Source organism: Cyclopterus lumpus, chromosome 7 (assembly GCF_009769545.1).
Source record: "Cyclopterus lumpus isolate fCycLum1 chromosome 7, fCycLum1.pri, whole genome shotgun sequence".
Taxonomy (NCBI): domain Eukaryota; kingdom Metazoa; phylum Chordata; class Actinopteri; order Perciformes; family Cyclopteridae; genus Cyclopterus; species Cyclopterus lumpus.
In genome coordinates, this window is record NC_046972.1 from 2,469,987 (window position 1) to 2,493,953 (window position 23,967).

General features: G+C 43.1%; 1 protein-coding gene across 1 annotated transcript in view; it reads right to left on the reverse strand.

The window, feature by feature from the left end:
• LOC117734015 (1-phosphatidylinositol 4,5-bisphosphate phosphodiesterase eta-2-like) overlaps window positions 1–23,967 on the reverse strand; it is a 176,811-nt gene that overhangs the window by 23,484 nt on the left and 129,360 nt on the right. Inside the window, 8 exon segments of the mRNA XM_034538039.1 lie at window positions 576–747; window positions 6,313–6,433; window positions 7,611–7,814; window positions 8,356–8,449; window positions 10,995–11,165; window positions 16,876–17,005; window positions 17,262–17,505; window positions 20,837–20,983. Coding sequence (XP_034393930.1) covers window positions 576–747; window positions 6,313–6,433; window positions 7,611–7,814; window positions 8,356–8,449; window positions 10,995–11,165; window positions 16,876–17,005; window positions 17,262–17,505; window positions 20,837–20,983 — 1,283 coding nt within the window.

The following is a 23,967-nucleotide window of genomic DNA, read 5'->3' on the forward strand; positions in this document are numbered from 1 at the left end:
TAAATCTCTACCAGACGGTGTAGTTGATAAAAGCAAAGCTATTTGTAACCACTGCAAACTGGAGTTATCTTATCACTGGAGGACTACGAGCATGAAGTACGTCTAAAAGGCGTTACACAGTATTGAAACAACTAGTGGAGCGAAACTTCGTCAGACTACTTTGGATGTGGCGTGCGGGACAACTGGATAAACCAACGCAAGAAAAATGAACATAAGCCTCGGCCAAATGGAGCGCAGCGGACTGCAGGCCGATTAGTGCAGTGGAAGATGTCATGCGATTAATCGATTAAATTTGTTCATCTTTTCCCAGCAAATATAATATAAATACACATACATACATACATATAGTCTGCAGTAACTAAACACTTTTTATTCCGTCCAACGCTCAACGTTTTGTGTTTTTCATTCTCTTCTCTTAATCACATCGCTTCAGTCAGCCTGCAATCTCCTGCCTTTGAAGTCTGCTCTGTAAGGTTCAAACTCCTGATGATAAAACAAACTGAAATATTTGCTCGAGGACCGACTCCTGAGAGAGTCGGTCACGTTGCTTCTGGGGCTTTTCGCTCCGACTCTACCTTGACGAGAATCTTGCCCTTGAGTGTCGCCGGCGACGGCAACCATCCGGACTCGTCGACTTTGATGTTGGACAGGTCCAGTTTGTCCCCCAGGATCTCAGTCAGGTACTGGGCCATCTTCTTTTGCTGGAGAACACTGCAGTGGTTCTCGATGGAGAGGATGACCGGGTAGCTGAGAGACATCACACAACAGATTAGAGTTATGGGGCGGAAAGAGCAGGGAGGACAACAGGACACGGTTTTATGTCAACTTAGGGTCGGCTGTAGCTCATGGGGAGAGTGATCGTCCGGTAACCTCAAGGTAGCCGGTTGGATCCCCGCTCTCCCCATAGGTCATGTTGAAGTGTCCTTGAGCAAGAGACTGAACCCCCAGTTGCTCCCCGGGCGCTTCACTCAATAACTAAGGATGGTCAATGCAGAAAAGAAGTTACCCATGGGGATCAATAAAAGAGTACATTTCTTTTCTTCTTTCTTTTAATAGGAACCTGCAGCAGAGTTCACAATGAATCAAAGTCACCATTAAAGATGTTTGTTGACTCATCCATGAGCACAGCAGTACACGGTGCAGTACAATTACGACGTGACAACAGGGCTGGAATAAAATACAACGTACATTACTTGAACAAAAGGTAAAACATTCTTTCAGAAGGAACCCAATTGACATTAACTGGCTGGAGCCTCAGAGAGCGGCTGGTGTGGCTGTAGACTAGTCGTGTTGGTCTTGTAGTAGTTACAAGCTCCTTTTAGCCTTTTGATGTTTTATGAATATCCCCACTGCCATGTACAATATTTCAATACAGACAGCAAATTCATTCACACGTTCAGGCCTCGATCAGACAGAAGCGTCGCTAGAAACCTGCCACCATAAAAAACATTGTTTTCCTCTTGTGTTGAGTTTCTAAATGTTTGGGCGCATGGCTGTGGCCCAATCAGATCACGGAAGAGCTTCACAACACTTCCTTTTTGTGTCTCAAACCCCAAATCACCTTGTCCAATAGCACAGCAATGGTAAGAAACCAACTGCTTTGATGCATTTTTATTCTCATGTTGAATCCCATTTGCTCTACAGGTGCACCACACTTGCCCAATGCGCAGTTCCAAGGTGTTTTATTAAAGTGGCCTGTCGGATTGGGGCCTAATGCTTGCTTGGCCTACCAGATGTACAAATAATCCGTATTTACATTTACACAGTAAAAGAAAAATGATGCTATTGTAATAATCTTCAGGGCTACTAACGTTAAATTAAATTCTTCTTTGAAGAGAAATGTATTCTTCTAGCAGACACTAAAACGTACACTGATGGCACAGCACTCTTCAAAGTGTTTATTCTAGTCAATCCAAATGGTCTTATAGCTCAGTAAACATCTCGTCTCCAAGTCTTTGGCATAGAGGTACTTCAAAATCACTTCTTCCTCTTGTTGAGGACACTTGTGCTCCAACAATAACACTTCAGTACTGGTATCGCTTGTAAATAAAGGGCAACGACACGATCACACTTTTATGTGTAGATGAAATCATTATAAAGACTCCGTGACTTTTGACCACCAAATTCTAATCAGTTCATCCTCGATTCCAAGTGGACGCCTGTTCAAAGGAAATTCCCTGCAGGCGATGAGGCATGATATTTCCTATTTTAGAGAACGGACCGGATGGAGAGAAAAACACCACAAAGCCTCTGGTGACGGCTGTCACAGACTCCTCATTCACAACATATTACATGGAACCATTGCCAGTCTCAGTCAGACGGGAGCCTCTTGTCCCAGTCTTGTCCCCGTCAGCCCTCTATGGAGGCCACTTTTCATATGGTGCCCCGGAAAATCTGATCGCTTCTTTGATGTTGAATGCAGCCTTTGACCTTGTTTCCTCGCTGTTAACTATCTTTGGAATATAATGTCCACAAGTATGTTTTCATAAAAAATCTAAAAATAGGGATTTTTCTCTGCACCCTCCATACTCTGCAGGTGGATGAAATTATCAGATTCTAATGCAGATTTGTGAAGAGGAGGAGGAGGAGGAGGAGGGTAGTGTGTGTGTGTGTGTGTGTGTGTGTGTGTGTGCAGGGGATTTTATGTTTGCTTACAGGGATAAACACCTGTCTGTAGATACAGATGGGTGACAAAATAAAGAAAACACATGAAACTTACACCAATGAAACAGGAACTCTCTGCTGAGACCAACTATGCCTCCCAAATATTATAGGACTAACAGTTCAAGATCTGGCCATGGTAAGTGAATGTTTGTTATAATATTTAAAATTCAAAGTGATGTGCTTTTTTAACACCAATCTCTCTGAAACGTCCCCATTGTTGCCAATTGCCATGGAGACCAGTTGCTCACAGCTAACAAGTATATATTGTACAGCTCTACCCTGAACCATTGAGTGTCTGTCATAAATTCATGCATCTGTATTAGACATAAATGCACACATATCAAATATACTGTGCAATTTAGTGTGTCTGCAGCAGCAAACTTTACCGGTCTCTTAATGTGATTATGCACTTGTTTTGTCTTCACTGGTATTGAAGAAGCAGGAACAACCACAAAAGAGGTTTTGAGGACTTTGCAAGCTATTTCTATGACAGTCTGTTGGTGGTCTCAATCTCTAGTGTCACGTCTTCTTCAATACTCTCACTGCAGCCTTCGACACCATCATCCACAACATCCTTCTCTCCCGCCTTGAATCGTCCCTCAACATCACCGGAACTGCTCTCTCCTGGCTCAAATCATATCTAACAAACAGACAACAATTCATCAGCATCAACAACTGCACCTCCTCCACTGCTCCTCTGTCTCAGGGCGTCCCCCAAGGTTCGATGCTTGGTCCTCTTCTATTCATCCTCTACCTGCTCCCTTTTGGAAACATCATACGTCATCACAGTCTCCTCTTCCACTGCTACGCTGATGATGTCCAGCTCTACATCTCCACGAAGGCCATTAATACTACGACTCACTCCACTCTGACCAACTGTCTCACTGACATTAAATCATGGATGCAAACGAATTTTCTCAAACTCAACTGTGATAAATCGGATATGATCATCATCGGCCTCAAATCTCTCACAAAAACCAGTCACAACTTCTGCCTCACCATCGACAACTCCACTCTGTCTCCCTCCCCTCACATCCGCAACCTCGGAGTCATGTTTGACAGCAACCTCTCATTTGAACATCACATCAAACAAATCACCAGAACCTCCTTCTTCCACCTAAGAAACATTGCCCGTCTTCGCCCATCACTTTCCTCATCTGCTGCTGAAACTTTAATCCACGCCTTCATCACCTCCAGAATTGAGTATTGCAATAGTATTCTTTATGGCACATCTTCCAAAATCCTAAACAAACTCCAATACATCCAGAACTCTGCTGCTCGCCTGCTCACCCACTCCCGCTCCCGTGATCACATCACCCCTGTTCTCCAGAGCCTTCACTGGCTCCCCGTTCCACAACGGATCCAATACAATATAAAATCCCTCTCCTCACTCACAAAGCCCTCCATAATCAGGCCCCCTCCTACCTCACCGACCTGCTCCACCACCACACTCCATCAGGCCCCCTCCTACCTCACCGACCTGCTCCACCACCACACTCCATCAGGCCCCCTCCTACCTCACCGACCTGCTCCACCACCACACTCCATCAGGCCCCCTCCTACCTCACCGACCTGCTCCACCACCACACTCCATCAGGCCCCCTCCTACCTCACCGACCTGCTCCACCACCACACTCCATCAGGCCCCCTCCTACCTCACCGACCTGCTCCACCACCACACTCCATCAGGCCCCCTCCTACCTCACCGACCTGCTCCACCACCACACTCCATCAGGCCCCCTCCTACCTCACCGACCTGCTCCACCACCACACTCCATCCCGTCGGCTCCGCTCCTCTGATGCCGATCTCCTGTCCATCCCACATAGGACCAAGCACCGGACGTGGGGGGACAGAGCCTTCTCTATATCTGCCCCCTCCCTCTGGAACTCTCTCCCCAAACTCATCCGAGACTGCACTGATCTTTCCATATTCAAATCGCAAATCAAAACCCACCTGTTCAGAACTGCTTTTAATGCGTTTTGGTTTTTTTATTAGGGTCCGAGCGACTCAAAGTCCCCATTTGTTTTACCTGTATTTTAGTTATTCTTATTTATTTATTTTTAGCTTTTAGGATGTTATAATTATGTGAAGTGTCTTTGAGTATCATGAAAAGCGATATATAAATTCAATGCATTATTATTATTATTAATACAGCATAATGTTCATTCAGTAAATTATGGTCCTTTTAGAGCCAAACAGACCATAAAGCAGGTAATGCTTTAGGGCAGGCTTACTGTGATTGACAGGTTGCTGCTGATACCACAGAAGTATACGGCGTCTCTACGTCACTCCTCCACATTCCAAATATGGTAACTTCTGTTCATTGGTTGCAAAACAACATGGCGACGCCCGTAATCCAAGATGAAATCACCGAAGTCGAGGCTTCAAAACATGTCTACAAACCAATGGGTGAAGTCGTGATAACTACGTCCACTTCTTACAGTCTATGGTCACAACCTTCACAGGAGTTGATGTCAAAATGAAGGCAGAGTTTGAACATGGTTGTCAGACAAGTCTTCAAATCCAGCGATGGTGGAGAGATACGGAGCTAACCGTTTAGCTCGACTCTCACCTCCCTTACCTGCATTGTTAGACCAGGAGGAGGACGATAATCGTTAAATTAACTATATTCTTCGTTCTCCCCTCCTGCCTCTTTCTATGACAATGCTCCTTAGATCTTGAAAAAAAGAAGCTTCAGACCTCTCAGTAGAAACTAGTGAGGTTGATTCTTAAACTCTTCTCCCTGCTAGTTTAATCAAGTGGCTCAGAGTGGGGGAGAAAGTGTCATGTATTAAAGTGTGTACTGTTCACATGATTGTCGATGATATGGTGCCCGAATATTTATGTAATTATTTTTCTCGGGGGAAATGAAGTCCACACTAGTCAGATTCAAAAGCTGTACGTGAAAGGGCATGTTTTTTTGAAATCCAGCAGTAGTTTTGTGGAATGGGGTCCCTGCGAGCTTTAAGGCCTCCCTAAAGAGCTGGCCGAGTAGCAGCGGGTTCTAAATATAGCTATTGAGTCGCTGGAGTTGCAGTAGATCTTAAGTACCCATCTTGTTTGTTTTAGATCTTCATGCATTGTTGGGGAAACTATATCTGGGGTAGGGAACATGTGGTTTTTAAGGGGCCATTGATTTGAACTAATTTAGGTCCAACTTGAGCTGTACATTTTTATATTACATTGATTCATGTACTAATCCAAGTCAACATCCAAGGTTATTTCCCTCTTCATGTCTGTCATCTCTATTAAATGAAAGGTAATACATATATTCTAGAAGAAAGGTTTCCCTCATACATATAAAAAAAGACTTATTGCACACTAGAAAGAAAAATCTACTAAATAACAAGGGAACACAATATGACACAAACACCAACCAATCTTTGAAAGCCTTTAAAACAAGACACACTGCAACCTAATATGTTTCAGATGTAAAGAAGCTTTGGGAGGTGTTATGCCCATCCGACCATGCAATTCTATTCCAAGCCTCATTTCCCCCATTTTAACAATCCAACAGCTTGTGTGATGCAACATTACGATGTGCACCGACAGCGTACATGGCCATATATATATATGTGTGTGTGTGTGTGTGTGTCTGTGTGTGTGTGTGTGTGTGTGTGTGTGTGTGTGTGTGTGTGGATACATACTCGCTCTTGACGAAGGCGTACTTGTTGATGGTTTCGATGACGTCTTTGAAGAGGATCTTGGAGGTGAGGGTGTAGCCGTGGTGGACGATGGGCTCACCGTCCTGACCGTCCCAACAGTCCACTGTGGACGGACAGGAAGAGACAGTCGTTAGTAAAGCCAACGACCTAAACGATGACCCGGCAATGATTGTATGGACTAAGAAGTAAGTGTCGAATAACAGATGGGATTCAAATCAACGTTTTTTTGTGTATCGTTGCCAGTGCAACCGTTTTAGCAGGCTAATTTGTGCATGTTGCAGACTCAGAGGGGATTAAACAACATTAGGAAGCGTAGCGAGTCAGAGTAAATGATTATGTTAACAACTTGCTGCTTCACTGACACACTCCAGTCCCAGAGTAGGAAAGCACCTCGTGATCAGACGGACAACTTTGTTCAGCTCATTCTCTGTCACCAGCCATGGTGTGATTAGCACGCTAGCTAGCTAACGAGCAAACAGATGGCTAGTTAGCAAGCTAGCTTGCTCATTTGTCCATGCTTTAATGCTACGCTGGTGACAGAAAAAAGGGCTGGTTGCCAGCAGTGCAGCTACTGTCATCAGTTCAGTGTAACACAAAAGGTATTTGAAATGTTCCTTATTTTTTTAGAATGAAAACAGCTTACCAAAGTTGCAAAATTCTGCGTCAGCCCCCAGCAGGACTGTGTTTGTCTTTAACATTATCGACTGTAGCGAACTTACACCAAACCCCGAATCCTAAACCGGGACCAAACTGTGGCTTCTGTGTATCATTATACCCCTAATCTTTGTTATGTTTCTACACCCAAAAATTATTTTCATGTTAAATACCATCAGCTGGGTGGAATAAAATATCACTTTAAAATCTATGGACTAATTAGGTCCTAGCCTGCAGCTAAACTGTCAGTCCACTCATGCCAAAGGGGGGGACCTCCCTGCTTAACTGTTCATCCAGCAGAATTAGTATTATTTTCAGGGTGCAGCTTTCTTCTTTTGGCTCAGCAGAACCTCCGTGGTTTTAGGTACAGTGTGATACTGAGCTAAATAGAAACGGTACGTTCTTTTTATCATGGTAAAAAGATTTGATAAGGGGCTTAAAAGAATATGACTTCAACAAGAGGATTTACAATGGAATTCAGATTCAATAAAATGCTCCTGAACCCCATCCCTAACGCAGAAAACGATGAAAATGGCAGATTGAATCCAAAATGTCAGCCTTGTTTTAAACTGTGCTTGTATACTATAACGTCTACACCAGTGTGTTTTCCACATGTGCATGCTGACCTTCTACACAGCGACAGCCGGCCTGCAGCACCCAGGCGTACATGTCTACCCTGGACTGGGACATCAGCTGGTCCCCCATCAGATAGGTGTTGTGTGAGGAGGCGATGAAGTAGTTGCACAGCGGCTGGTTCATGTCCTGGTTCACGTTGTAGTGTTCTGGGTTGAAGATATCCCCCGCCGGGCTGCGAGTGTAGTTCGTAATACCTATAAGAAAGTTGGACAGCTTCCTTTTTACAACACTTTTAATTATTATTTTTCTCTTCAACCCATTCTAAAGTGTAGCCTGACAAGTGGTCAACTGTGTGTCGGAGTGAAAACAATTAATATTTTGTAGTGATGGTCAAGTCAAAGTGGAAAATTATATGAATTTATTGTATTTTCTAGGTCCCTCTAACGCAACGAGTGGGAATTTGTCCTTTTTTAAATTTTTTGTACCTGACATCTCAATAACTAAAAACACTTCAATTGCTAATCTTTGACGTATCCCAGACTGTGCAATAAAGAAAGATCTCCTTCTAGCATTTAGTATCCAGAAAAAAAAAGCACTGAACATTTAACTCTTTAACTTAAAATGGAAAATATGAATATGTAATATATTGGCAGACATGTTTGTCCTCTGAGGACATGAGGAGCAACTAATTTAGAGGGATGCACATGCATTAATATGCAAATGAGAACGTTTATGACACTTCTTGATTAAACTAACAGCGTTAATGGTAAATAATTATAATTAAAGTGGACTTACCATCAATTCCCAGAACTCCTTCCTTCTGGTTCTCAGAGCACGGCTCAAACTTGTTGATAATCTCCAGGCAATGGTCCTTGGTCACCTTGGTCATCTACAAATTACAGATATGCATGTCAAACAACAATATTACGTGTGTGATGAAAACAGAATAATAACAAATGTATTCCTCATGGAGACTATAAGGATAATGTAGTTATGAGATGTGGCACCATGTCATCCTCCTGTCCATCCCAGCAGCAGCATCCAACTGTTTGTCTGGTTGCTGCTCTTTAAAGCTGCCTGATTGATCAATCAGATCCCATCTCTGTTAATCATTTAAAAAAGGGGGCGGAGCAGTAACCTGTCTCTCCATGCAACACAATGTTTTTACCATCCCTCTTCCAAAACACTAAGGACAACCCCTCTCATCATACATATTTTTTTACAAATGACCTCCTAATTGCATCAGATAAAGGACTCATCTCCGTACTGGTATTATTAGACCTTAGTGCTGCGTTCGACACCATTGATCATGACATCCTATTACAGAGACTGGATCAGTCGATTGGCATTTCAGGTACCGCACTAAGTTGGTTTAAATCCTATTTATCAGATCGATCTCAATTTGTATTTGTAAACGATGAAGCCTCAAAGACCACCAACGTTAATCACGGAGTTCCACAAGGTTCTGTGCTTGGACCAATTTTAATTACCTTATATATGCTTCCTTTAGGCAACATTATCAGGAAACACTCCATAAACTTTCATTGCTATGCAGATGATACTCAATTATATCTATCGATCAAACCAGAGGAGACCAACCAGCTCGCTAAAATTTAAGAATGTGTTAAAGACATAGAAACATGGATGACCTGCAACTTCCTGATGTTAAACTCAGACAAAACTGAAGTTATTTTACTGGGCCCTGAACACCTCAGAGATCAATTATCTGGGGATGTGGTTTCTGTAGATGGCATTGCCCTGGCATCCAACACCACTGTAAAGAATCTCTAGTTATCTTTGACCGAGACTTGTCCTTTAACTCCCACATTAAGCAAATCTTAACATTTAAAAAATCAGGCACATCTTGTCTCAAAAAGATGCAGAAAAGTTGGTTCACACATTTGTTACTTCCAGACTAGATTACTGCAACTCCTTATTATCAGGCTGCTCTAATAAATCTCGTAAGTCCCCTAAAGGCTCCGCACCGGCTATGGGGGGTGGCGAGCTAACTAGCGTAACTGTCTGAGCTTCGATGGTGCGGAGCCGTGCATCTAACCCACTTAGAACTGCCTCCACCTAGCAAATGAACTACACTCGTTGCATGTACCGTTATCATTAAGAGAGGCAGAGGAATAGCTATACATGAGACACTCTGAGCAAGAGGGAGCGGGAGGGGTAGAAGAAAACATCGCAAGCTGCTAAGCTGGCAACCGGAAGTGATGCAATACGCTTACCGGAAGAGAGAGAGCGATGCGTTCAGGAACCTCCTGATCCGATGTGAGGTCCTGGGACTGGGATGTCGTATGTGTACAGATTGTAAAGCCCTCTGAGGCAAATTTGTAATTTGTGATATTGGCCTATACAAAATAAACTGAATTGAATAATCAATTCAATTCAGTTTACCTACATACGTGCCACTAGAAACGGTTATAGATCCATACGTGCCACTAGAAACGATTATAGCTACATACGTGCCACTAGAAATGGTTATAGCTAAATACGTGCCACTATAAATGGTTATAGCTACATACGCGCCACAAGAAACGGTTATAGCTACATATGTGCCACTAGAAACGGTTATAGCTACATACGTACCACTACAAACGGTTATAGCTACATACGCGCCATTAGAAACGGTTATAGCTACATACGTGCCACTAGAAACGGTTATAGCTACATACGTGCCACTAGAAACGGTTATAGCTACATACGTGCCACTAGAAACGGTTATAGCTACATATGCACCACTAAAAATGATTAGAAGCATAAAAAAAGTTTAAATAATCTCAACTTTCAGCGCAAGGCTGCCCTTAAAGCAAGTGCTTGATTTAATTTTAAAGCTTTACTACTTTCTTCCATTTGTAATGTCAGTAACTGTGGTGGAACAGTGGTACAATAGCAAATGCAGACATGAGGTTGCCATCAGTCCGAATTTAATTATGATTAACTATATAATTGAACAGCAAAGCAATGGTAAGAGCTTGATGCGCTTTAATCAATTTTTTCCCCCATTAATCACATTTGAACGCTGTGTTTGAGACGCAGCCCCGCTCCACAGGCTTTTGTCATGGCTGATTATGAAAATACTCGTCTCAGCGTAATCATGGCGTAAGATTCTGAAGAAGCCCATGAGAAGCTGAATTTAATTTGTTCAGTATTCAGAAAGCGCCTTGAGCACCAATTGGCCATTGATTGTATACTACTGCATTAATGAAGTGGGATGATAGTAACAGAAATATCTAAAAGGGAAGAAGTTGCATTGTGGGCAATGTAGGCCCCACATTTTTGACAAGGAAGAAGAAAGAAAAAAGGCCATATCCAGTCCATCCCGAGTCCAACAATGTTGTAGAAGAGCAATGACAAAATAGTGGAGTAACTTTTCAATGTCAACCTCAGTGGAAACCAAGAAGCTAAAATGATGACGCAGTGTGTACCTTTTGCTCAGTCTCTAGGAAGCGGGCCAGGTCATCTGTGTTGAGGTGGTCTTTGTGGTTGCTGTAGGTGAGCATGAGGAGGTACAGATCCCTGCGGGTTGACATCATCTTGTAGAAGGAGCAGAACTCTTCAAAGCCCAATGTTCCCTGGTTGTCGTCTGTGTCTGCCTCCTACACACCAAGAGACACGTTTAATTGTCTTGGTTTTACCCAACAACATTTTTAATTCACATACTTTCAACTACAACTGACAAATACTTTAAATTCAGTCTTTCATAGTGGACAATTTGTTTGTTTCACTTTCTCAGTTTATGAACCTCATGAATACGGTAATAAAGATTGAAATCACTGCATTTCTATTACTTTCCAATAAATCACCAAATTCCCTGGTATCAAGAATAAATAAACAATTTGACATTTTCTGTACTATTTTCTGTATATCTGTGATGTTTAATGAGAATGCATAATTGGATTTGGTTTGATGCATTGTTAATTTAAATTTTTTTATCTTTCCTTTTATTTCATCAACGATATATATAAAAATGTAACAGAATCTTTCAATTGAAGACATTTTCCTCCCAAAGAAATGTTTTCACAAATGTTTAACAATCATTACGTTGATTCTGTAGAGGAATGCATTGTTTTTTCTATTCCCTGTATGTTTTCTGTAGGGTATAACATTTATGTTCAAAGATAGATTTAGATTTGTTCTTGATTCAAGTTTCCTAGAAATAAACCCATTGGAAGACAATTTCTTTTTGGAGAAAAATAATTGCTACAAGGCATTACAAAAGTAGCACAACACAACATGAAATTGGAAAAGAAAAAAAACTACAACCCTATTATTTGACTTACTCAAGGCATTATTCATTTTTAGATTGCCCCTTTGTTTGTGTTCTTTCCTAAGGTTTGTTATGGGTATGTCTCGTATAAATAAAAAAAGAAAGCCTCTTCCATCTCGACCTTTTCATGAAACACATTTGATTACATTTCAACTCAGAACAGTTTTCAGCTCATTTCACAATGATAGATTTGGATTTCTCGTCAGCCTACAAACGGCTTGGACAAGACTAACGAGCGCACTGTGTGTGTGTGTGTGTGTGTGTGTGTGTGTGTGTGTGTGTGTGTGTGTGTGTGTGTGTGGCGGGGGGGGGTCCTCCATGACCCGTGTAATCCTTGCCCCTGCTTTTTACTCAAGCAGACTGTGACCGGCTCCATATGTCAAGCAGCACTGGAGGCCGCCACTCACTGGAGGGCGATGACGTCTGTGCTAGTCGGGGTTTGGCCTCTGAGCAGCTCGGTGTCCTGCACACACACTGGGCTCAGAACAGTAAATGACAGAGTGATACTTCAGATTGAAAATTATGTTCTCCTTCCACAGATAGTGAATAGGATTCTACAGCCTTTTGGATTATTTTACCATCAGATGTCCAACTGTACAAATGATTGCAATGTGGTGTGGGAAAACTTTAATAAAGACCTTCATATATATAAAGACATTTCCAAGAAATCCATGACAAATGAAGTGCTAAAGTGCTGCTTGAAGATCTTCCCACCTCCACAAATAGTGTTATTAATTATTGTTTAAATAAATCCAATAAATGGTCTGTACTTAGCGCTTTTCTAGTCTTCCGACCAGCGCATTCACCCTACTTGTCATCATTCACACCCATTCTCACAATGATGACATGGGCTACCATGCAAGGCGCCACCTGCCCATCAGAACTAACTAACATTCACACACCACAGGAACAGCCTGCGGGGGCAAATTGGGGTTCAGTGTCTGAACCACCGATCCTGATTGAAGGACGACCCCGGTCTACCACTGAGCCCCCAATAGTCTTCTATAGGGAAGACAATTATCTGATGATCATTTCTGGATCTAATCTAACTTGTTTTGTGTCCTGACAAATGCAAACAATATGTAAGTATGATCTCTCTAAATCCCTTTATTGTTCTATAAACTGGTGAAGAAAACCATTTTGCCAGGTGAAATTATAATTTGTTTTGCCAGGATGATTAATATATATATATATATATATATATATATATTTTTTTTTTTTTTTTAACCATTTGTAAAGGTTTGAGCGGGGAATTTTTTGTTCATTTTTAAAATCCTTTTGTTTTTCTCCCACTTGCCACTCAAGGCCTCCATACTTCATAACCAACATTTTGTCGGTGGCCTGAAGTGACAAATGTGAATAAATGGAAGTAAAAATACAGAATTTTGGAAAGACGTGATTGAATAAACTAAACTATCGCATCTGGACGATAGTTTTGAGTACATCTCCAGCAAGGAATCCACAGGTTTACACCCTTTTACATTGGCATCCTCTGGTCTGCTTGCTCTACATTTGTCCAGTGAAAACTTCCTCAGAGTGCCAGAGTGGAGCAGGATGCACACACCAATAGTAGGCAGACAGAAGGAGTGCAGACCGGCAAACAGAAAACAGTGTCATTAGTCACCTCCACTAACAGGACAAGAGCATTAGAGTCAGCCTCTGAAGTCAAAACTCGCTCCGCTAACACATTCAGCCTCCCAACTATCACCACCGTGACTCAGCCGATACACGGGAAGCCAAATGACAGAACTTTGCCTCAAGTCACCACACTCGTCTGTTGTCACTTAGTTGTCACCAAGTTGTGACTGAGTGACAGGCAAGTGGAAAGGCAGAGATGCATACAGACATCATTACTCACATGGCAAAAGTTATTGGACAGTACCATCAAACTCTGTGTCATACAGATTCATTGCTGATATCCTTTATATCTAGACGAATCATCGGCGAAACGCGAAAGGTCGCAACAAATGAAGAGACGTCACCATTGTTCATTCTCTGAAGTGAAGGAACTCTTTTCCTCTTACCATTCAGGACACATCTTATCACCGGGAGGATAGTAGAGTGGCGGAAGCACAGCTGCATAACGGAGTCTTTTTATTGGACAGAAAACATCAATCTGGCCTTATTCACGCCCATTCATTATGCATGAACCCAGGCACTTAAGTTGTTAGCAGGCTTGTGCCCTGTGTTTTTTTTTTACTCTACAGCTAATATGGATTAAATCATCAGTTACAATCGCAGCTTCCTCTTCCTATAAAGCTTCCCCTGCAGCCTCCGCTGTGATTAATCATTAAATGATTCTGCTAGAGAAGCAAACTTCTTTGCTGCCATTTACAACTCCAGCTGTCACATCCAACCTGCTCCAAGGAAAGGTCTGGGGATGTATACTTCCGTAATGTCTCACAAGTTATGGGGCCAAGTATTGTTTAAAAAATGACAATGTCAGTGCCGTTACCCCTAAAGTGATACTGGTACCAATAGAATCATTCCATACCCATCATGTGAATGGAACCGTGTGCCACAGCTGTACCACTGATAATGACGGCCCCTTCCGTCCCACATTGTGTTTAATGCCCACCTTCCAGTTCCCTCCCAGCTAAACACCGTACAGTTGCCATTGTTAGCGCTGTTAGCTTCTAGCCACCGGCTCAGGCAATCCTGGCTGTATGGGTTGTAGCTGTGTGGGCAGCGGGCCAATCACACATTGCAATAAATCAAAGAACACTTGCGGTGATTGACTGCTAGCAAAACCATACAAATAGGTTGGGTTTCTTTCTAGATCTTGGCACAAAAAGAATCCAATGCAGGTATCGTTTTGACTGGAGAAGTTCCGGTACTACTGGGTTATTTCGGTCAATACCTTAAAAGGGCTCCAGTACCGATACCCGGCCCTAATGAGCAATGACAACAAAATGTTGGCATCATTTTGGGAGAGGACTGAACGTATACCCAATCACCAAGGCTCTGTTGCTGAGCCACGAAAGGCAAATAATAATTCAGTTTTGGTTGCCCGCCCACCCACCCAAATACTGCCACGTAATCAGTTGCTAGTTAATTTGGTCCTGCTTGCTAATGCAGTCTACTCCACAGCGCTGCAATAAATCCCACCTTTATGACGGTTGTAATGTTCACCTTTTGCCGTTTACGGATTATGGTCATATGGGAGTCTGCAGGTGTTTATTGACTCAAATGCTTTGGACAAAAACATTCCAAAATGCAGTCAGTACGAGAGAACTCAGCATTTCACAGGACTAAGAAATAATTTAACCCCATTGATATTGAACCGGATTCAACAATGGGCTGTAAAATATGATCAGAATATGTACGGAAACGACTTTAAACTGGAAAAGCGGTCCGGTCCACAGCCCCCCTCCACACACACTGGATGTAGGTTTAGGCTAAAGAACTTGTCCCGAATGTCCACAGACATATAAGGGGCCAGATCGGTCTCTGGTGTGTTTACCCAGCATTACACAGGAGACCATCTGTGTCCCAGCAGCACCATATGGGGGACAACATGCCGCTGGACTTAGTGACGGATAGCTGCTCCATTGGAGGGCTAACACAACACGTTGAGCGCGGCGGCGTGCTGATCCCTCTGCTGAGGAGGAGAGTTGCGGGCTGAGCCGTGCGCTTGCTAACATCTGCAGCGGTAGCAATGGGTCAGAGTGTCTTTACTGCCAAGAAGTGAGGCCACACTGCAGTCCCAAGTAACCTGATGAGCGCAATTACTCATTACTGGAATACTGGAGAGTCTGCTGCTCAATAACTGGACAGTTTTATTAAACTTTTTTACATCATTTCTTATTAATGGTAGAAGTTTAAGACAACGTTCACAACAAGTCAAATGCAAAGAGGATTTGTCTGTTTGAGTATAAATGGACCATAATTTACTAAATGAACATCACACTGTATTGAAGAAGACTTGAAATTAGAGATAGAGACTATAAACTCATGTTTACAATGTTTACTGAGGGAATAAATCAAGAGAGAAGTAGAGTCATTTATATAGACTTCTATACAACCAGAGGAGTCGCCCCCTAGTGGACATGAGAGAGAATGCAGGTAGAAGCCACTTTTGCATTTGTTTCACTTTTCAGAACAAGCAGTTGCCGACTGGGTTGAGTGATGAAAGAATTGCTGTTGTTATCGATGGTAGCTTGGCCATCTAAAAAAAAATAAAATAGTGCAGGATGGTGCATGTCACGTTAGTCCCAAGTGTTTAAACTCCACCTTTTAGTATCGGTTCAGCTGACATGGAACCTCGAACTGAGGTGGTACAAAAAAAAGGTACAATCAACCACTTTCGCCGATGGAAAACCAAAACAAGAACCGTTGCAAGCAAGGGGAGTTGAGTAGAGCTTTGCCTCTACCTTCCCTGTGATAGTTCCACTACAGAATTATTATTTCTTCACCTAAAACTGAGACCAGAACCAGACCCCTACTGTTACTTTAAGACCCGACTCTACTTAGCAGGTACATTACAGGCACAAACTCAATTGGACACCCTTTCTGCTTCATTCCCTCCATTACTGACCATTAGCGTGCCAGAAAAACACAACTCATCAGCTTGTCTTTCCGTCTTCCCACTCAGCAGTATGTTATGTACTTACAACAAATTAAAGCCACTGATATAAAAGGACTGGCAAAGTCAGAGAGAGAGACGGTAACTCAAGTGTGTATTTTACATTTTATTGGCACCAACCGAGCTGCGTCTTTGCTGCTATGCGTTGGGTTTTGTGTAGCAGAACTGCAGACTTTTGTTGCTGATAAATGTCGCTAGCTGCCATTCAACCCAGGCTGACCTTTGAAGCAGTGTTTCTCTAGACTAGAAGTCTAGACTTTAATCAATAAGACTTACCAGCGTTTTGTCCTCTGAATTCTAAAAGGTATTTAACTATTATTTTACAGAATGTATTGGAAATGTTACGAGGTGAAACAACCTGCTCAACACTTTAAAGTTTGGTGAGGCAACAAAAAAAAATAGATTTCAATGTCCCCCGCCCCTCGATGAGGCTCTGCCCTCGTGGTTTCCGTACCTTAAACATCTGCTTGACCCTCTGTCGGGGCAGGTTGACGTTGAGCTTATGCAGGAGCTGCATCACCTCGCCGATGCTCAAGCTGCCGTCCCCGTTCTTATCAGCCTCGGTGAAGGTCTGCTTCAGCCATGTGATGACACGCTGGGTTAAGGAAAGGCAGCGTGAAGATTCAGGACATTTACTCGGTGGTTAGTGCGCTTTCTGCTGAGGAGTCTATATACAGAGGCAGCTAAACGCAGCCCATCACTCTTTTAAATTAAACTCTCCACAGATTTTAGCCCCGTATAATGTTGATTATGAAACTCTACATACAACAGACATTCTTCACAGGAAGTTGTGACCTTAAATAACCAGCGTATCAAATCAGCTGTAGAACCAAAGGATATTGGTCTCTGGTGCGCTGCCTCTTGGCCAGGCTGTCCTCATCGCTGATGCCCGCCATCAGATACTTGAGGCCTGTGATCCAGGTCCGCGCTTCCTCTCCGGTGCCGGAAACCAGGTCCAGGGACTCCATGTGCTCTCCGTAGTACAGACTGAAGCAGCAGTTCGGGTCGAAACAGCCCTCCGAGTAGCGCTGGAAGATCTCAGACTGCTTCCCTTCACGCACCTCCCGGACGGAGTCGACGGAGACTGTCGGAGAAAAGCAGGGTGTCAGCTCGTCGAGTGGTGGAATGTGACGAAGTAATACCACTTCAGGACTTTACAATTAGTTCAATGTACTCTCTGCACTACACTTCAGGGGGAAATAATGTACTTATTACTGCAATAAATTAAACTTACAGTTAGTAGTTAATCCTCAGATACAAACCATTTGGTTTGAACAACAAGCTGATGCACAATAAGGTAACTCTTTAACAGGTGCCATTCTGACACCTCAGGACTACTTTGGCTTTTGATGATTAACTTGGATCTCTGCTGCTAATTGTGTATTTTGTGGGGGAAGTTGTTAACACAGGCCTTGTAATGAAGTATTCTTAAACTGTGTTGTTGCACACACACACGTTTATTAAAGCCAACATATCCTTCTGCAGTCCGTAGCATTCTATTGGTTTTAAGAATTCCCCCCTCTGGCCGAGATAGTGAATTAATTGTTGTGGGCATAGGGATAGTTTAATGGGGCTTTATGATACGCAGGATTAAAAATAGTCAACTCAACGAGCAGAGCGAGAGAGCGCTCTGTTTCCTAAGATGCAACATTCATAAGATGGTGATGCCATTTTCCGGGAAGACGTGGCCTCGAGCCGTTCATTAGTTTCCCCCCTTGACGGCAGGGCGCACGGTTAGCACTTCTGCTTCTTGTAAATCCTGCGCGTTATTTTGGAATTTCTTCTAGGGTTCAATCCCCATAAAACTAGGAGATAACCACAACGCGTATCTATCATCGGTCTCCCTCAGTCATACATGGATGACACATTATTTACATACACGCTCATTCATTATGCAGCCACACACAGAGTCCCTCGGGCCGTTCGGTATTGAACCTGTGCTTTTGTGGCAGTTGAAAATATACGACGTCGTTGATGTCCTTGACAGGATACTGGACATGGAGCTGCTGAGCTGTGCGTTTTCCCATGTGGCTGTCAGTGGTGGAGCTGGAGATAAGCATGGACACATGCTTCTCCTGACTGCAGCACTTGTATAAATGATGGAGGAGTCTGCACCTGGTGTCTGCTAGATAAAGATAACCACTACAACTACTGTGGGATGAGGACGTCAGGTGGTCTTCAGAGACTTAAGAGTTAAGCACAATTACTCAAATACAACTTAAGAACACATTTGAAGTACTTCCATGTGATTAAGCTATAATTCCAAAAGCCTCGGATTCTCAAAAATGCAGATCTTTGGAAATTTGGTATTAAATGTCAACCTCAACATTAGCATTGCTCTTCATGTAAATGTTCACTAGCTGAATGTCAGGGGGAGCTCCCTCACACAGCTTCACATGGAGGGTTTGATCAGACACAAAGTCAAACGAAGGGCTTTCTGCTGCTTGCTGGCTCTTTTATTATTGTCGCTAGAAAACCGTCAAATGACTGCTCACGTTAGCTCAACACAAACCATGAACTGTACTAACAATTTAGGTACGTTAAAATTAATTGAGACTAAATTTAAAAACAGTTGACAAAACGAACACAAACTAACACTAACTGTTTGTAGCTGGCTGGTTGCTATGCTCAAAACTGTAAATGTTGTTGGGCCAGAAAGAAAAAATTTCTTGCCAGCTACAGAGGGCAAAAGTGTGAGAGCGGACCAGAAGCCGGCAGTGCTTCCTGTCCGTCAGTCTGCCCCAGTGGGCGCCTCAGAGGGCGCCGCACACAGAGAGCCAGGGAATACGCCGCCAGAGGAGGCTACGGTGGCTGGAGTGTTCTTCTTCAGTGACAGAGACCTGTCAAGGTGTCAAATGAGGGGACGCACACACACACGCACACGCACACGCACACGGTATCGTCTGCCGACTCAACAGAAGGCTCGACCATGTGTCACTATGTATCTCCAGTTGCGGCGCAAAGGGAAGACGGTTCATCACTCCTACTTGGATCAGATGTGCGTGGCGGCTGGATTAAATGCTCGGAGAGGAATGTCCCTGCTCCGCTGTGATAAAGCAGCTTAAAGACACGCAAAGACACACACGCACACAGAAAAACAATGGCGTTGCTCAGACGAAATCAGCGGAAGAAAGTCTGGATTCAGCATTTGTGTTCACCTTTTACTCATCCAACCGTAAAAGGTTTAAGATGTAGGGTAAATTCTGAGACTTGGTTTTCAGCTTCTTTGCAGAAAGCCCCTCACCCCCTGTCATTTTCCTTTAACCGGCAAGTGTGTGTAAGACACTGTTTGGGCAGATTGAAGCTGATGAATAATTAAGTCGATTTAAGAAGCTTATTAAATCCAGGGCTGGAGAGGAGGGAGAGCAACAGGAAACTGAGCCCTTAAGTCCCCTTGTGACCCCCCCCCATCCTCAAACACAGCAGGAAACTGTTTGGTTCTGCTTATTGCACACATCGCGTGCTGGGGCAAATAAATGTCCACTTCTAAAGAACAGATAAGCGTAACATTTTGGAGAAAGAATTAGAAGAGGCAGCTGAGTACCAGCTTCATCCCACTCATCGTGGGTCACCAACAATGTCGGCTCAGAGAAGACGTTTCTACATTATGGAAATGTGTACCTGTGATGTGCTCACACCATAATACAGGTAGATTAATAAAAGCAGTAAGCTGACTTGGTGACATCAGTTCAGCAGCATTAGGATGCATCTCCTGTTTGCTAACATGAGCCAGCAGAAGCTACTGCTCACATCAGACAGGAGAGGAGGCCGAACGTGTGAGTGCAACGACCTCAGCGAGGCCACGTTTTCATACAGACCACTTCAGGTCACCACTTCATTTGTATGAAAGACAGATTATTGTGCACTAAAAGGCTCATAGACATAAATGTGTCCCGTGTGTTTACACTATGACAATATAACCTCTGAGTGAAAGAGTTGCTAAATCTTTATCACGCAATCCCACAATGGATCGGCATTAAATGATGAGGTCAGGTGATCCCACTGCTCGTTTGTCAAAAGATGGACTATGACCCTGGACCGCCGTTGTTGAAGTCTAGTTGGTAAACATTACCTCCCTTCTTTATGATTTATTTAATTAATACTTGTTGGTTCAGGTCATTAAATGTAAGAGGCGGGTGCAATCACTAATTAATGTAAAAGCTGTGACCATCTTCTTTGAGACAAATTGAATTGTTGAAGGCCCACTGGGTTAATTGTCTTTAGAAAGATGACATTTGAAGGTTCAGAGAGGACATATGCTCATGGGATGCCCGGCAACACTGAACGAGCCCTTTGCCAGTCACACGGGACATGACACACAAATGGCTTTCTATGAGTTTGAACCATTGAACAGGAGCAAAGAGACATTTGATAGGCTGATCCCTGGTGGCTGGAAGGAGAAAGAACACACTCACTCTTGGCCTTTTCGTTCTTGCGCGAGGGCCTCCAGCGGATGCAGGACTTGTGTTCGTCCAGGAAGAAGAACCGCACCAGTCCCTTGGAGCCGCCGCGGAGCTTCACCATCTGGGTCCCCATCTGCATGGAGCTCATACATTTCTCCACTGGAGGCAAGAAAAAAGCCAGATAGAAGAAGAAGAAAAAATTAGAAAGGTTGGAAAGTTGTCAAGAGGGGAAAAACCCGCCAGAGTGTGCAGTACAACTGAAAAAATAGAAAATAAATAGTATGACTGACAAAACATGTGCATACACGACACTTTCATTCAAGGGATTGAGCCTCTGAGCTTCTTTCTGCAATTTTCCACAAAATTCCATCTGGGCTCTCATGCTAAACACGTTATTTACTCACACACACACACACACGGCAATGCAAAGCAAACACATCGGATACGCCTGTCAATGCTGACATGGGTTCTGCCTGTCCCGTGGGAGGGAGAGAAAGGGAGAGAAGATGGATGACAGCGAGGAGGCAATCTCTCCATCAAAAGCCCTTTAACAAGATTTCTACTTCACACTGTGGACTATGACATAACAAGAAATCAATGAAACCAGGCGCTCATTTCAGATGCAAGGATCTTTATAGTGGCCTACGTTTGATGGAAAGAATTAGATACCTTCTAGGAACAGAGGAACACAGAGGAAATAGGATTGGCTTTAACGAGACGTGTCCAAAATAGTGAATGGTGGGCACTGAAAATGCACCCAGTGTCCTTGCCATTACTTTGGGGGCAGAACATGACAGGTCATGCACGGGATGCTAATGGAGAGGACAGACGCATGCCCGTGGGCTGCAGTTACACCCCATGTGGCCAGAATATCAATTAATGTGTGTGTGTGTGTCACATCCTATCAAACCATTTCCCCGCAACATGCAGGAAACCAAGCCAATTCAAAATAAGGTTAGCGGACACAAATGACTTTCAACGCTTTCTTACTTCGCAGGTCAGTAGTCCAACTCACCTGAGGAAAGGGTTTACAGTCAAGTTTAAATTAAAGCTGCTATTCAACAACATTGCAAGGACCTGGTGGGTGTATTGCTGGGGACCAACAGAGCGTGTGCAGTGTCAAAGTTGGTGCAATTTGGGGAAAACTATTCATGTCATTGTAACGGTTATTCTGCACAAAATGCATGTTTGAGTTCTCTCTACTTCCAGCCAGTAGGGTGCGGTTTCCATAGAGGTTTAGGACTTTTGTATTGCAGCGGAAAGAAATGTAAAGGGAGCAAAACAAACCCCCAAAAAACTACTCAGGGTTTAGAGGGTTCAGTTTTGATGAGGCTGAATTGCAACACATAAAGTTAAAAGAAAACACTAAGAAAGAGATTTGGATCACATCTTGACCCATTTGGCCTGAATGCAACATGCAAAGCAATCTGCTGTGTGGGTAAACCAGCAGCGATGGATTGACTTTACTGAGCATTGATTCTGCCCAGCTGTGGAGAGCCCACCCCTCAGGGTATTGTTAATGTAGTTCAATTTTGTTCTGCTAACCAACTCTTGCTCAGAAGTAAATAAGCAAAGTGCACAACTCCATACATCCCCAAAGTTAGGATAACAATACGACCAACACCAGACTGGCTTAATACAGTGTGCTCTGTAGCGTTCTATAGATCCAAGCATCAGAGGACGAATCAGAGCATCTTTGAAATCTAATTACTAAATATGTCAAGATGCATTTTGGTCTTAAACCACAGAGATTTGAACTCTACTGAAGCAAAGTGCAGATTGTGCTCGTCAACATTTAGCTCTGAGACTTCTGCCTGGGTTCTCCCATTTTCGAATAGACTTAGAGTTAGGATGAGCTCAGTATGTGGCTTCTGAGCTGATTGTCTAATGGACAAGGTGGTCTGACTTCAACAACATTTCCAAATCTGCAATTCAGCATTCACACCAACCTAAAGCAGTGCTGGGTCAGCTGTCTTCCCTCTCTAGCTCCCTTTCCTTTCATTGATCAATTCCTAGTCAGGTCATTTTCAAAGCACAACAAGGTAAATGATGCCGTTATAAGACAGACGTGTATTGTTATCAGTACGGCAGTCGGATGTCTTTTTGGTAACTGTTCAAAAAACTGGAGCAAATGTATCTCAGATATGCCTGATCATGTGATTCTTTCTGCTGGTGCAGATTGCTACTGAGCTGTATCGGCCCATACAGACCGTTGTTGTTTTGTCATAGCAGCTGGTGTACAAGGCTCCAAACTAGGGTTGCAAAGGGGCGGAGAGTTTCCGGTAAATTTCCGCAAAGTTTCCATGGGAATTAAAAAAAAAATAATGTTTTTTGCAAAAGCATATAACAGGGAACTTAAATGTAGTTGAGAACAAGACTATGCACGCCTAGCTCAGCTGGACCCTGAATGCAGCTGGTTGGGAACATTGTCTGCCAGAAACAAACATAAAACGTTCTGTTGTTTTTGAACGTCTTTGTCATCAGTGTTGTCTGAATGTTTCAGCCCTATGCCTGGCAAGTGTGAGAGCGCCGAGTTGCGTAGAGGCCAAGAGCGGTATTGCAGACAGATAGAGATTTCAATTATAGCTCGCAACATATTGAAAAAAATAACTGAACTAGTTCATTTTTTGGAGCTGTGAACTTAGTTCAACATTTTGAATTATGAACTATGAACTGAACTAGTTCATTTTAAAATTTGTGAACTATGAACTGAACTAGTTCATGTAGAAAGTGAACTTTCCCAACACTGTTTGTCATTACCTAGCATATTGATTACTTGGTAAACTGAAGCCATGTTCATTTTAATACAGTAGACTAACTTTTTACAGCAGTGAGAGTAGGACGTATGTATGTCCACACAAAAGTACACCATCACCTTGATTATTCGCAGCTTTCGGGGTCCATCAACAAGCGCAAATTGGGCAACTTATCACAGCAGGGCTATTGAGGCCACTACTGCATTTGAGCACAAGGACTACATCGACTCAGGTGAGTTTTGATGATATTACTGGGATAAATATATTATTAATAAATATAAAATGCAAGGGTCGAAAAATTGGTGGCCATCCGGGCAAACCTAAGGCTCTTTGAGCCTGACACAGAGCCATCTTCAACAAGCTTGGACAGTGACACCGAAGATGACG